We start from the raw sequence: 15,129 nt of genomic DNA on the forward strand, positions 1-15,129 counted from the left end.
GGAATTCAATACCAACAAAAGCTGTGTAATGAGAATGGGTAGAAGTAAATATAGACCATATAAAGACTACCAGCTGAGAGGGAAGACTGTAATTGAAGTCAGTGAAGAGAAAGACTTGGGAGTGACTGTACAGAATAATCTGTCTCCAGAAAAGCACATTAATAGAATATTTGGAAAATGTACAGCATGCTCCAAAGTATAGGATGGGCATTTAATTACCTGGACGGGAACATGATAAAGAAAATATTGACCACCCTGATTAGGCCACAGTTGGAATATGCATCAGTAATTTGGTCACCATACATGAAGAAACATGTCAAGAAACTGGAAAGAGTGCAGAGGTTAGCAACAAGAATGATACCAGACTTTAAGGAGGTACCGTATGAGGAGAGGTTAAATAGGCTGGAATTAAGCATGTTGGAAGAAAGAAGAGTCAGAGGATATGATAACAATGTTCAAAATAGTACATGGAGTGGACATATTGGATAGGGAGAACCTGATCACGATGGCATCCAGTAATTACCTAAGAGGACACCCAAAGAAAATACTGAAGGATTCCTGCACGAGCGACATCAAGAAGTATAGCTTCCCGTATCGGAGCATTGATGCATGGAACAAACTGAGCGTGGATGTGGTGTGTGCGGCGAGTGTCAGTCAAATGAAGGAAAAATTGGACAAGTGTGGACAAAGAGACAGGACATAGAGAGCTACGGCTTGGGCCCTGTAATCACAAAAAAAAAAAAAAAAAAAAAAAAAAAAAAAAAAAATAAAATATATATATATATATATATATATATATATATATATATATATATATATATATATATATATATATATATATATATAAGATTAGAATGGGTCCAGAAGGTAGCTACAAAGATGGTGCTAGAACTAAAGGACCTAGCATATGAAGACAGGCTGAAGGGGACTGCCAACCTTACAAGATAGAAAAGAATGAGGAGACCTAATAACAATGTATAAAATAGTAAATGGCATTGAAAAAATAGACAAGGAAGACCTGGTGCTGGTGACAGAAGCAGCTAGAGGGGGCTAAGGAGCCATGAGGTTTTCCTGTCTCCATAATAAATAAGATTTAGATATTGTATAGACGGAAAAATGGAGAATGAAACAGAACTGGGTGGCACAGCCAGACGTATGACATCAAAACAAATGCCATGATGTGAAAATCAGCAATTTATTGAAACACCTGTTGGACTAAGGAGATTGACTGAGGATAACATGAATATGAAGAGGCTGATAAACGTGGAAAGAGAGATAAGGTACATGAAGGAAGTGATGTTGAGTTTAATGGACAAGCAGGACAGACTGATAAAAGAAAACACAGAGCTGAGATTGAGATTAGTCAAATGTGAGAAAGTCAGTGTAATCAATCAAGGATTAAAGGAGATACAAGAGATAAAGAAACAAAATGATACTCTAAAGGCTACATGTCATGACTGCGAAGACTCCTTAAGGAGCCTACAGAAAGAAAGTACAAGATGGGATTGAGGACATTGTAGGAAATAGAATGGGTGAAAACAAGCCGAAGGAATTACGAAATACATGGAAACAAGAACAGAAAGACAAAAAAGTTAAATTTTCAGAGGTAGTACAGAGAAAAATTCAGGAAAAAAACAAAAGGCACTGTTATACAAGTAATTAAGGAGAAAGATCTAGTGAGAGATACAGTGGATGAGAGGAAATGTTTCTTGATTTTTGTAATGAAGGAAAAAAAATCCAAGTTTATGAAAGAGCATGAAGAGAGACAATTGGCCAAAACTATTATCAAACAGGTCCAGGACAGCACACAGGAGTTGGACCAGGAAGTGGAGAAGTGATTAGGTTGAGAAGATTTAGTGAAAGGGGTAAGAGACCAATGAAAGTGAGAAGGAGATCGCAGGTGGCGGTGGAGGAAATTCTGACAAGGAAAGGGAAGCTGGTCGACGATACTGAGCATAAAGATATATGGATAAAAAGAGATATGAACCTGGAGGAGATGGAAAAAGAAAGTGTTAAGAAATGAAGCTAAGGAAAAACACAAGAAAAGGACAGAGATTGAGAAAAAGAATTTCTACTGGAAGGTTCTAGATATGAGACTAAAGTGGTATCTACAGAAGAAGGTTATGGAGGAGGCAATTATTATGAGTGACTTATACTAATATAGATGGGTTGTTATCCAGTGTGTTTGAGGTTAGGAATTATTTGAACGAGAAAAAGCTGGATGTAATGTGCATCATTGAAACAAAACTAAAAGCGGTGAGCCATGTTAACTTTAAAGAGGAGGGATATAATAGCTGAAAAGACAGGAAGAGCAAAGGGAGATGAGAAGTGCTAATAATGGTTTGTGATATAATATATGTGTGGAGAATGTGCAATATGGTGAGTGGTATAAAATTATCTGATGGGAGAGGAACAAATAATGAAGACTAAAGAGGAGAAAGATCTAGGAGTGATTATACAGGAAAATCTGAACCCCCAAAAAAACACATAAGCAAGATATTTTGATTATTACATAAAATGTTGACTAACATAAGAGTGGCATTTCAATTCATGAACAAAGATATGATGAAAAAAATTATCACAAGCATGATACGTCCAAAACTGGAATATGCAGCTGTAGTGTGGTCTCCAAGCTCTAAAAAAGATATAAGAAGATTAGAATGAATACAGAAGATTGCTACAAAAATGTGCCAGAATTAAAAGACCTAACATATGAAGAATGGCTGAAGGAAATGGGACTGCCAACCTTACAAGATAGAAGAGAACTAGGAGATCTAATAATAATGTACATGATAGTTAATGGCATTGAAAAGATAGACAAGGAAGATCTCATTCTGGTGACAGAAGAAGATAGAAGGACAAGAGGACATGTAAAGAAGATCACAAAAATGTGCCAGAATTAAAAGACCTAACATATGAAGAATGGCTGAAGGAAATGGGACTGCCAACCTTACAAGATAGAAGAGAACTAGGAGATCTAATAATAATGTACATGATAGTTAATGGCATTGAAAAGATAGACAAGGAAGATCTCATGCTGGTGACAGAAGAAGATAGAAGGACAAGAGGACATGTAAAGAAGATCACGATCAGTCAGTGTGTGAAGGATATTGGAAAATACAGTTTTGCACATAGAACGGTGGAAAAGTGGAATGCATTGTATAATGAAGTTGTTACAGCACATAATGTGCATAACTTTAAGGAAAAATTGCTACTAGGTAAATACACACACACACACACACACACACACACACACACACACACACACACACACACACACACATGATGAAACAGTAGTTCAAACAAGAAATATTCATGACTTTAAGACTAAACTGGATGACTGTAGGTATGGAGACAGGACAGCACAAGCATGGCTCTTTTCCTGTAAAACACAACTAGGTAAACACAACTAGGTAAATATACATCTACTAAGATCTAAAGAAGGTATTTGACAATACCAAAAGGTTACTGTGGGAAGTTGAACAAAATGGAGAACTAAAGGGAGGACTTTGAAATGGATGGCTGACTTTCTAAAAGACAGAGAAATGAGAACTATAAGAGATAAAAAATCTGCCTGGGAAAGAGTCTTAAGTGGAGTTCCAAAGGGGTCAGTAATAGCACCAATAATGTTTGCAGTATATGTGAACGATATACCAGAAAATAATGTTTACAGATGATTCTAAATTAATGAGGAGAGTGAATAGAAAAGTAGATTTTGAGGCTCTACAACAAGACTTGGATAAAATAGCAGAATGGTTACTCACATGGGCAATGGAATTTAATACAAAAAAGTGCAGCATATTAGAATTTGGAATGAACAAAAGAAGGCCAGAGGGAGTTTACTCAATGAGGAATGAAGAAATAAAGAAGTCTGAAGAAGAAATCCAAGGAGTAACCATTGTGGATAACTTGTCTCCAGAAAAGCACATAAATAGAATTACAGGAAATGCCTATGAACTTTTGAGAAATGTAAAGGTGGCATTCACTTACATAGATGAAGATATGATAAAATAAACTGATGACTCTAATATGCCTAAAATTAGAATATACAGCTACAGTATGGTCACCAAACAAAAAGAAACACATAAGGAAACTAGAGAGAATACATAGGGCAGCAACAAAGCTTCCCCCCAAGTTTAAGTGAAGTCATATGAAGAAAGGCTATGAATACTAGGTCTTACGACTTAAGACCGGAGAAAAGAAAGAGGAGATCTAATAGCAGTGAACAGAGTGATGAATGGACTGGAAAAATTAGATAGAAAAGACTTATTAATCTGGGACACCGATGAAACAAGAGGACATGGAAAAAAAATAAGAAAAGACAACTGCAGGAGAAATATCAAGAAGATCAGCTTTCCACAAAGATGTGTAGAGCTGTGGAATGGTTTAGATAAAAGAGTCATTGAAGCAAGGACAATCAATAAGTTAAAAGAAATGTTGGATTTTCATAGATATGGAGACAAGACAACACGCACATAGCTCTTTTCCTGTATGTTACAACTAGGAAATGAAAGAATTTATGAATGAGAGCTTTAAATCAGCAATTAATGAAGAAGGAGATCTCATAGGACCAAACAACCAAGCAACACAAGAAGGATTAAGAAACATTGAGGTCCATATGCAAAAAATCAGTAAACTACTGAAAGGGATGGATGGAGTGTCAGGATGGACACTGAGAGAAAGTAGAGAACAGTTGGTGGAACCAATCTGGCGTGTGATCAACAGCTCTCTGATGGAAGGGAAGGTACCAAGGGAGTGGAAAAGAGCAAATATAGTCCTAATATATATAAAGAAGGAAAAAAAGACCAAGCCCCTAAATCATACATACACCAGTATCACTGATTAGTGTTGTGGGAAAGATCTGTGAAATTGTAATTAAAGATAAATGGTTAGAATATCTGGAGGAAAATGAAATAATAAAAAACCCACAATTCGGTTTCAGAAAAGGAAGATCATTCACAACAAATTTACTAAGCTTTTATAAAAAAGGAATAGATGAAGTATAAGGGAGAGATGGATGGATTGACAGTGCATTTGGACATAAAAAAGGCCTTCGATAGAGTACCACATAGAAGACTCCTATGGAAAATGGTACACAGTGGTGGAATAAAGGGAAATATCTTACAATGGATGACAGACTACCTAACAGATAACAGATAGGAAAATGACGATAATGATAAGAGACACCCCATCTAGTTGGAGCAGAGTCACTAGTGGTGTACCAGAGGGTTCAGTGCTGACACCAATTATGTTCTAAGTATATATTAACAATATGCAAAAGGGTCTGAGTAGTTACATAAATTTGTTTGAGGATGATGCAAAACTTTTGTGAGTAGTAAGGCATATCAAAGACTGTAGGGACTTGCAGAAAGATATCAATAAGATCTGGAAGTGGAGCCAAGAGTGGAAATTAAAATTTAATATCAGGAAATGCCATGTAATGGAAATGGGTAAAAGTTATAGAAGACCTACGTGGGAATACAAAATGGGAGAAGAGATTATGATGAAAAGTAGTAAAGAAAAAGACCTGGGAGTGATTATACAAGACACCCTGACTCCACAAAGACACATAAATAAGTTATTTGCTTCAACATACAGGATGCTAACAAATATCAGGATGGCATTTCATTACATGAATAACAGTATGATGAAAAAAATCATAACCACTATGATAAGACCTAGCCATGAATATGCAGCAGTAGTGTGGTCACCATACAAGCAGAAAGACATCAAGAGAATAGAAAGAATCCAAAGGACTGCTACAAAGATTGTGCCAGAAATTAAAGGATCTTCCCTATGAAAGAAATAGAATTACCATCTTTGAAGGACAGATGGGGAAGGGGAGACCTAATAACGATATGTAAGTTAGTAAACAATATGGAAAAGATAGATAGACAAGACCTAGTATCAATGATGGAGGATGGAGGTAGGCGAACAAGAGGACACTCCAAGAAGATCAAGAAAAGTCAGTGTTCTAGAAACATTAAAAAGTGTAGTTTTCACACAGGATGGTGGATATTTGGAACAGACTGAGTGAAGAGACTGTAGCAGTAGAAAGTGAGCACAAATTCAAGGAAAAGTTGCATAAATATTGATATGGAGACAGATCACTATGAGCCCTACTCAAACCCTAAAATATACAACTAGGTAAATACAACTGGGTAAATACACACACACATGCACACACACAATCATGATTGCAAACAGTTGCAAGGTATCAAACCCAAACCTATTCATTGTTTAAGCAGGATGAAGGGCAAACCCAATTTCTTCAAGGACGACTTGGATTCAAAACTTGCTCCATTTAGTTATGTCAAGGATTGAACACCACAGAATCAGTGATATACAATCATCTAGAGCCCCTTAAATGATAAATAAATAAACAAATATATAAAAAAAAAAATTTACCATCTACTGTCATGTGCACTATATTCTTTTTACAATACAAATTTCAAACTACCAGATATAGTTAGTAATGTCTTAGCATCATGAAAATAATCACTTGCCTTATTTCCAATACTGTCAACTGCTAAAACAGGAGTGTCAAGGTGACTTTCATATTTTTTTCCAGACCAGCAATTGCAGCTGCTGTCATGGTAGCTGTATGAGCCTTCAAACAAGCGATTTGTTGCCCACTGTGATCTGGAAAAAAAATATACATATTTCAAGTTACAAAATGCAAAATTAGAATAATAGGTAGAGAGTGGGTGAAAGGGCAGAGCCCTGAGGAACACCACTGTTAACAGACTTAAGAGAAAAACAATAACCACGGCAGCAACAGAATGGTCCAAACGGAAACTTAAGATGATGAAGTTACAGGGAAAAAGTTACAATTACTTTTCCTAAATTAATAATTGAACTAAGTACATACATAGCAGAAACAGTTTAAAACACTAACTGAAGACATGTATGCATCTATGTGTCTATCTAGGTGTATCTGATGCCTTCTTTGGTGAATTCCCTTAAAGAGGTTGTACCGTTTTATGAGCAAACAATTACTAAAAATATGAAAAATAGTTAAACACATTGAAAATCATAATAGGTTGTGGCATCATCCTCAGAAAGTTAGAGAACAATACCTTTATTCTACGCATGTTTAAAGGGCCAGAAGGCATACTTCATTTTCATGGCCCTTAAGGGAATGGCTGTGATATTCCAAAGGCCAGAAGTCAGCTCCCTGGGAGGCAATAATATGACTATGGACAAAGCAAGCCCTGATACCAAGAATTTATGTAATGGCTGGATCAGACAAGACTGTTCTTTCCAAATGCCTCTCAAACTTTCTAACCAAGTGCCTTACTACTTACTTGTAGACCTTCTTGGGAAATGGTATGTCCTGTTGGCCCAGGAATAACCTGAGCACTCTGGTGCAGGCTTGACCAATTTCTGCTTCACTGAGAGTCTCCATGTGCTCTGCCTCACGTCCACCTATCCAACCACACAGCACAGCCCTATGATTAAACACTGGATCAAAGCCTGAGATGCCCTTCACCCACCAGTCACCTGTCTGTCATGAAGAAAAATAAAGAAATTGTTATGAATGGAAGGTGTACAATATTCATGATAAATATATAACTGACTCATTGCAAAAATCAAATCCAGTGGCATAATAACTTTCATTTCATCCAGAGTAGTTGACACATTAAGTTCATAATTTTGGTTATAAACTGATGAATAATAATAATAAAAAAAAACATTAAAGTCCACATAGTACAAACTACTCATATGTTTTTAAGAACAAAAGAAACAATATAATCACTTACTTGCTGTTGCTCTCCATGAACAGAACCATCAGCAGAGGTTGTGTCTTTAGAGTCAACAATGTCTTTTGTCCACACCAACTGTATTCCCTCACAACCTTCCCACCACCATGCATCCTGATACTCAAGGAATATCTTGCCCAAGGTACCAAAGCCTCTGGACATGATGGCCTATAAAATAATAATAATCAGTAAATCTATAATATAATCAACTTAAATAAAGAGAATGGTCGATACAAAAAATCCTTAAGACTCCATACATGCTCAGGTGGGCTCTCTGCATGCCTAAACACTCAGATGGACAGGCCAGCGACTACCACTACCACCAACATCACCATCACCACCACCATCACCACCACCGCCACCACCACCATCATCACCACCACCGCCACCACCACTAGACTTTGAAGGATGTATTCAAAATAAAATAATCTTTCACTGAACATATACATTTTGCATTAAACACATTTCTATTATGCTTATTAATGCTTTTATTAATAAACTTACAAAGACATAGAAATGACTATGAAAAAGGGATATGTTTAAACACAAATTTATTTTATTAGTACAGTACCTTCTTCCTCTATTTTGCTACTTCCTCCTCTGATGTGTCACCATTGTCATCGTCTGTCTCCGATTCTGTTACTACTTGACTTGGTGTGTGCGGTATGAAGAAGTTTGTTATCAATTGCTGATTTTTTCTTTTGTTGTTTTTCTTTGAGAAGAACCTCATAGCTGATTCTCGGATCTTCGTTGCGCTACGTCAGTGGTTCCCAACCTGTGGTACGCGTACCACTAGTGGTACGCGAGGGCCTTCCAGGTGGTACGCGAGCACTTTCGGGGTCATGAACGATTTTTAGTTATTTTTTACTTCACAAAAATGTTTACTGCCTATGGCCCTAACATAAAATAAAATGATTTCCGATGTGCTGTGAGCAAAGTCATGCCCCGCATTGACCAGCTGGTGGAGAAGAAGCAGATGCAGCCCTCGCATTGAGTTGAATTTTTTTTAGTTCATTTGTGTGTTCTACTTGTAAAATTATGGTAAATAAAGTAATATCTGATCGAATTGAGTTTCTCTGGAACCAGGTGGTACGCGGCGACTGTACAGGACCTCCAAGTGGTACTAGATCACTAAAAGGTTGGGAACCACTGCGCTACGTTTTATGCACCTTACTGTGGCTTCGTTCATCCCAATGCGGCCTGAATAACACTATTTCGCTGGCCTTTTTCTGCCCTGTCAAAGACTTCCAGTTTTTCCTCCAATATATGTGTCTTCCTTGCTCTCTTGGGCGTATCACCACCAGCTGGAGATGCAGAAGGGCGCTTGGTAGCCATGGTAAGCACTGGGCACAAGAGAGAGAGATGTTGCCACAACCACGCATAGGTGAACAATGAGCCTGCTTGGCGCACAGCCAGGGTGAAAGGGATGCGGGCGGCGGGAAACAGCTGGCAGGTGGGAAATCGTCACACGAATTTTAACTTTCTTGAAACCGTATAATTCTGAGGAATTCGTACAATGTGATGAATAACCCCTATTTTTGGACACCGTATAACTCTGAATTCGTATAAAGTAAATTCATATAAATCGAGGACTACCTGTATATATATATATATATATATATATATATATATATATATATATATATATATATATATATATATATATATATATATATATATATACAGTGGAGACGCAATACTCAAACTTAATTTGTTCCAAATGGCCGTTCGAGTATCAAAAAGTTCGACTATTGATACCTAAAAATCAGGTAATTCGTTCCAGCCATTGCCAAACCCAAGTTTAGAAAAAAGCAGTGGTTTAATTTTGCAGTCGCTGCTAGCACTGATGCACAGAAGCAGGGTTGGCCTGTCTTTCATGGACATGTGTCCTGGCAAACACTTCTCTTCCTTTGTTATATAGATCATGTTTGGTAGTTTTTTTTTCTTTTTAAACAGGCCAGTTTCATCACAATTAAAGATCTGTTGTGGGCTTAAGTGCTCCTTATCCACAAATTTCTTAAATTCAGGCACAAATTACTCAGTGGCAACTCTGTCAGCACTTGCAGCCTCGCCGTGAGTCACAACAGAATGAATTTTACTTCTGTTCTAAAAATTCACAAACCACCCTTTACTTGCTTTTAAATCATCATTGGAGTCAGATGTAGTATCAGAAATAAGATCACGATGCAGCAGCCTAGCCTTCACACAATTATGCCCTCTGACAAAGAATCACCCACCATCTGCCTTTGGTCTATCCAATCAACAATTTTTCCATTTTTTCCACTGCCGCAGGTCGCTTAAATTGCCTTTTCACACCAATAGCCACATCAGCTCTTTTAATGAGCTCTGTCTTCTTCAGTATTGTGGCTACTGTAGATTTAGCCATACAGTATTCAGCTGCACGATCAGTTATTCTTCCTTTTTTCTCGTATTTATCAATAATCTCCTTTTTCCTTTTGGTGGTTGTCACTACATTCTTTCTTGTAGGCTTATTCTCACCACTAACAAACCTCTTCAGTGCCATTGTAAGTTTCTAAATGGATTAAAAAAAAAAAAAATCCGGAGAAAAAGCTCAGGACAATGTTATTCTTACGACAGCAAAGGATCAATTGGCTGCAGTGGACCAGTGGAGCGGCGGGAAGGATGAAAGCACAGGACAATGTTTTTCTTACGATAGCAAAGGATCAATTGGCTGTGGTGGACCGGTGGGGCGGCGGGAAGGATGAAAGCGCAGGACAATGTTATTCTTACGACAGCAAAGGATCAACTGGCTGCAGTGGACTGGTGGGATGCGTGGGACGGCGGGAAGGATGAGGCCTTTTTTTGTTTACAGCCACGTGGACAGACGTTTGACTAATAGGTATTTTTTCAAGTTTAAGTCAAACTTTTGCATTCAACTATTTAGACATTTGAGTATTGAGTCTCCACTGTATATATATATATATATATATATATATATATATATATATATATATATATATATATATATATATATATATATATATATATATATATATATATATATATATATAATTTCTTTTATATAAAATCTTAAAAGCTGGAAGTTATGCATGTAGCAGTCATATTCATGATAAGCTGCCAAGTGATGTACTACTAAGAAACATGGCTTCAAGGCTGCTTCATGTGTCTGTACATGCTCAAGCAGGCCTAACTAGATGCTGACCAGGCGAGGCCAATCGACCAACTACAGGTTTGTGAAACAGGCTCTCCAGCAACCTGCAGGTGGCCTGTACAGGCCACTTTGATGTCCCATACATACTCAGTTTTGTTTGAGCAGTCCTGGTTTGTGCAGGCAGCTGGAAAGGCCACCTGAGTGAGTATGGGTGTCTTTAAACTTTACTGAAAGTTTCATATTCAATAAGCTATTGGTCTCTCTAAGTGGTGGAAGTTAGTATTAATCAGTTATAGAAATTTGATGAATGTGGCAGTCATGAAAATGTGAAGAACATCCAGCATAAACATGTTATGGGGCAAGGCCTATGGTGTCAATTGCAAGTGATGGGTGATAACAAGTCTTACCTTTCTGTATATCCTTCTCTACACATAAAAATTTCTAAAGGGAATAAGATTCTATGTCTGAAATCTATCTACAACATCTATCTTTGACACCTCACTTCCTCTTCATACCAGTACCTCGTAACTGGGGATAATGAAGCATACTATATACATATGTTTACAAAATATTAAGCACTCCCTCACACTTAAAACTTAGTCATATATGCTCACCACCCACAATGCACCAGGATCAGCAGCACAGCACACCCAGCAATCTCAGCATCAAAGCCCAACAGGTGAAAATATAACAAGTCAAATAAATAAGTCTGGATGCCTTGATATTAATTCTTGTTAAGAGAGCAAATTTATGTTGTTTGGAAATAATACAATCAGAAGAACATTGGTAAAAACAAATAAGCAAGGAAAACTGACATGGGATATGTAATAATTTTTTAAACTTACATTTCGAAGTTTTGCGGGTAGTGGAGGTGAAAACATGTTTAAATTCTTCTTTAGGTATCCTATAGAAGGTGTTACCATAACATGCTGAGCTTCATATTCTTTCCCATCTCTGAAAAAAATGCCATGGTATGAAAAACATAAACAGTATGAAAAAAATCTAAAATAAAAATTAAATAAGAAATCAAGTTTAATGATTTTCAGAGATATGCACCTATTTGTAATCCAGTGAACATAGTGACGAATACTGATACAACATGAATCATTACCAGGTGATTATGGAAAAAAAAAAAAAAAAAAAAAAAAAAAAATATATATATATATATATATATATATATATATATATATATATATATATATATATATATATATATATATATATATATATATATATATATATATATATATATATATATATATATATATATACAGGCAACCCTAAAACGAAGGTTCACACAACAAAATTTCGCTACAACAAAGATTTCATTTTACTACCATCTGCTCATTTAACGAACACCAAACTCGCTTTAACGAAGTTCTATCCAGGTATTTTTTTTCCAAGTTTGAAAGCCCCGCTGTATCACGCAAGCCGACAGGCTTTTGAATACACCAGCGCCTCTCGTGGACAACACGCGCACCACTCACTCCCCCTGTTCAAAACAATAACAGCGTCAACAGCAGCTCGTCTTCCCTCGCTCAACTTACCACCAAAACGCGTTGCTAAGAAAACCAGGAAGTCTCTTGCTCTCAAAGTGAAGCTGTATATTATTCACAGGCATGAGAGAGGCGAGAAAACTAATAGCATTGCTCGCCACCATCTTGACTCCATCTACTGTCTCTACTATTTTCAAGTCAGCAGACTCTATTAAGAAGACTGGTGAGACTGTATCTTCCTTGCAAGCTAAAAGAACCACCTGAACTCATGACTACAATGGATGAGATGGAAAGCCTTTTATCCAATGCGCCATCGCCTATATATATATATATATATATATATATATATATATATATATATATATATATATATATATATATATATATATATATATATAGAGAGAGAGAGAGAGAGAGAGAGAGAGAGAGAGAGAGAGAGAGAGAGAGAGAGAGAGAGAGAGAGAGAGAGAGAGAGAGAGAGAGAGAGAGAGAGAGAGAGAGAGAATACAAGGAGCCCGTTTTCTCTCGTTCTAGACCCGATCAGACGCAAGACCATGTAAACCAATGATACTACCTCATTCAACCTGTGATATTTTGGTAACCATGACACCTAGAGACTTCTGGTTTTTTGCATTGCAAAGAGGAAGAGTTGCTTGAGGGCAAAACACAATTTGTACTCACTTGTTTATTAAATTTCTAAGTGTAATCAGTATGTGAATAAAGGCTATTTTGTGTGTTTCTCGCCAAGCTTTTACTTTTGGGACCCATGATCACGGGCGGGGTCTTGAGTTCACAAAACTTAAAAAAAAATACACACTGCCAAGGAGCACAGACACATACATGCACAAAGGATGAACAACAATACACAACGTGGGCTGAACGTTCAGGTGGACGCGGGTAGCCGAGCGATCACTGCGCCACCTACCGATGGTTATTCGTATCTTAAAAATATTGTCATATTTCAAGGCGTAAATTATGTGAAATTTTTCGTCATACATAAAAAAAATTGTATGTTGGGGTGATCGTATCTCAAGGTATTACTGTATATATATACATATATATATATATATATATATATATATATATATATATATATATATATATATATATATATATATATATATATATATATATATATATAAAGAAAAAATGATATTAGTGGCAAGAAACTTGAGCTGTCTGCCTTTAGTGCATTTGAGCTCACTTGCCTGCAATGAATAATGACAGGGAAGGTCACACCATCGGGCTGCAGAAAAGAAGTTCTGCTGGCCATCACTTCAGATGCATACTCAATGCTAAAAAGTAAATAAATACACAAATTAATGAACTGTCTCATAACTCAGGAATTGAGCCACAAATACCTTGATAATAAACAGCATTCATGATTTACTTTCACTGCTGAAATTTTGAATGAAGAAAGAGAGGTAACTTGTGCATGCTGTACAGATTCCTTTCCTTGCTTTCACTATCCATCAATAAAATCTTAAGAATCAGCCTAATGTCATTGGTAGACTAGTGAGGACTGTAAATGCCTATTATAACCCATTTTTGTTGCTCTTGGCCAGTTTCCCCTCCTGCATAAAAAAGAGATGCATATATAAAATATTGTCAAAAGTGTATGTACAAACAATTTGAAATTTCCTTCAGCTATGTAGAGGTCCACATTTTAAACACTTCCCTATGAAATAATTACCATTCAACTTCACTGTTAAGCTTTACATCAGCACCAGCCTCTGCTAGGAGAGCCTCCAATATGGAGAGGTAACCATTCTTAGGGTTCATATTATCATTTCCATCACAGAAAATGAAAGAGCCCCAACAAATGGAGGACATCTGATGGAGAGAGTCACAGGCGTTGTCTATACTGTACCACCTGAAATGTATGAACAATAACAATAATAATAAAGAAACATGTAAATTTGATGCATATCTGTCATGTGCAGCAGATTTGAATGAAAGACTAACCTTAGTGCCCAAGAAAATAATGCTTTCTTGATTCTTTTTGTCTCTGGTGTGTCACTGGTGGACTTTTCCAAATAGTCCAAAAACTGTTTTCTGAACACATCACCAACGGAAGGAGGTGTTGAGGTTCTGATATTCTTCCAGTGTATTAATCTACTACACTCTCTGTCGGCTTCTTGTGTTATTTCAAACACTTCCTTTACAATTCCTTCATCAATTTTTTTCCCACCTTCCATGAGATAAATACCTAAGGAAAAATAGCTACAATTATCATTATACTGTTAAATTAATATCAATGAAATGAAAATAATGTTGTACTATAAGTATATGATATAAAATACTTTTTAATCTTTTTTTGGAAACATTCATGAGAAAATAACTTCTATGTGGGTCTGATGAGTGATGAGCAAATATACTCAGATATCTTCAAACCATGGCCTGACAGCAGAATTGGTACATGTATACATTTACCTTCACCATCAACTGACAGATGGTGGTGCAGAAGATTTTTTGATTTTGCAAACTGATACAGCACATTTCCAATTTCACCATGTATCCACTGAGCTCCCAAATCTAGTGTGCCTCCATCCGGCCCTTCTACTGTATGTATCCGTCCTCCAATGCGATCACTTGCTGTTGATCAAATCCTGCATCATAGTGTATCCTTTCATTCACAGCAGCATGTAAATGTGGTTACCTAATTTTTTCTAATATAAGAGGGCAACAAAACTTGAGAGATAAAAAGTACCCACTTGAGTCCCAGTTCCAAAAGAGA

The 15,129-nt window shown here is 36.7% G+C and overlaps 1 protein-coding gene across 5 annotated transcripts in view; it reads right to left on the reverse strand.

The window, feature by feature from the left end:
- The window catches only part of LOC123519923 (peroxisomal N(1)-acetyl-spermine/spermidine oxidase-like), a 51,029-nt gene that overhangs the window by 10,610 nt on the left and 25,290 nt on the right, over window positions 1-15,129 (reverse strand). For all 5 annotated transcript variants that reach the window (XM_045281631.1, XM_045281633.1, XM_045281629.1 and 2 more), the window contains 8 exons: window positions 14,826-14,987; window positions 14,358-14,601; window positions 14,086-14,265; window positions 13,601-13,687; window positions 11,742-11,850; window positions 7,764-7,931; window positions 7,308-7,507; window positions 6,507-6,642 (listed from right to left, as the gene is read on the reverse strand). In XM_045281631.1, the coding sequence (XP_045137566.1) occupies window positions 6,507-6,642; window positions 7,308-7,507; window positions 7,764-7,931; window positions 11,742-11,850; window positions 13,601-13,687; window positions 14,086-14,265; window positions 14,358-14,601; window positions 14,826-14,987 (1,286 nt within the window). The remainder of the gene's footprint in view (window positions 1-6,506; window positions 6,643-7,307; window positions 7,508-7,763; window positions 7,932-11,741; window positions 11,851-13,600; window positions 13,688-14,085; window positions 14,266-14,357; window positions 14,602-14,825; window positions 14,988-15,129) is intronic.

The sequence above is a fragment of the Portunus trituberculatus genome, chromosome 46 (genome assembly GCF_017591435.1).
Source record: "Portunus trituberculatus isolate SZX2019 chromosome 46, ASM1759143v1, whole genome shotgun sequence".
NCBI lineage: Eukaryota > Metazoa > Arthropoda > Malacostraca > Decapoda > Portunidae > Portunus > Portunus trituberculatus.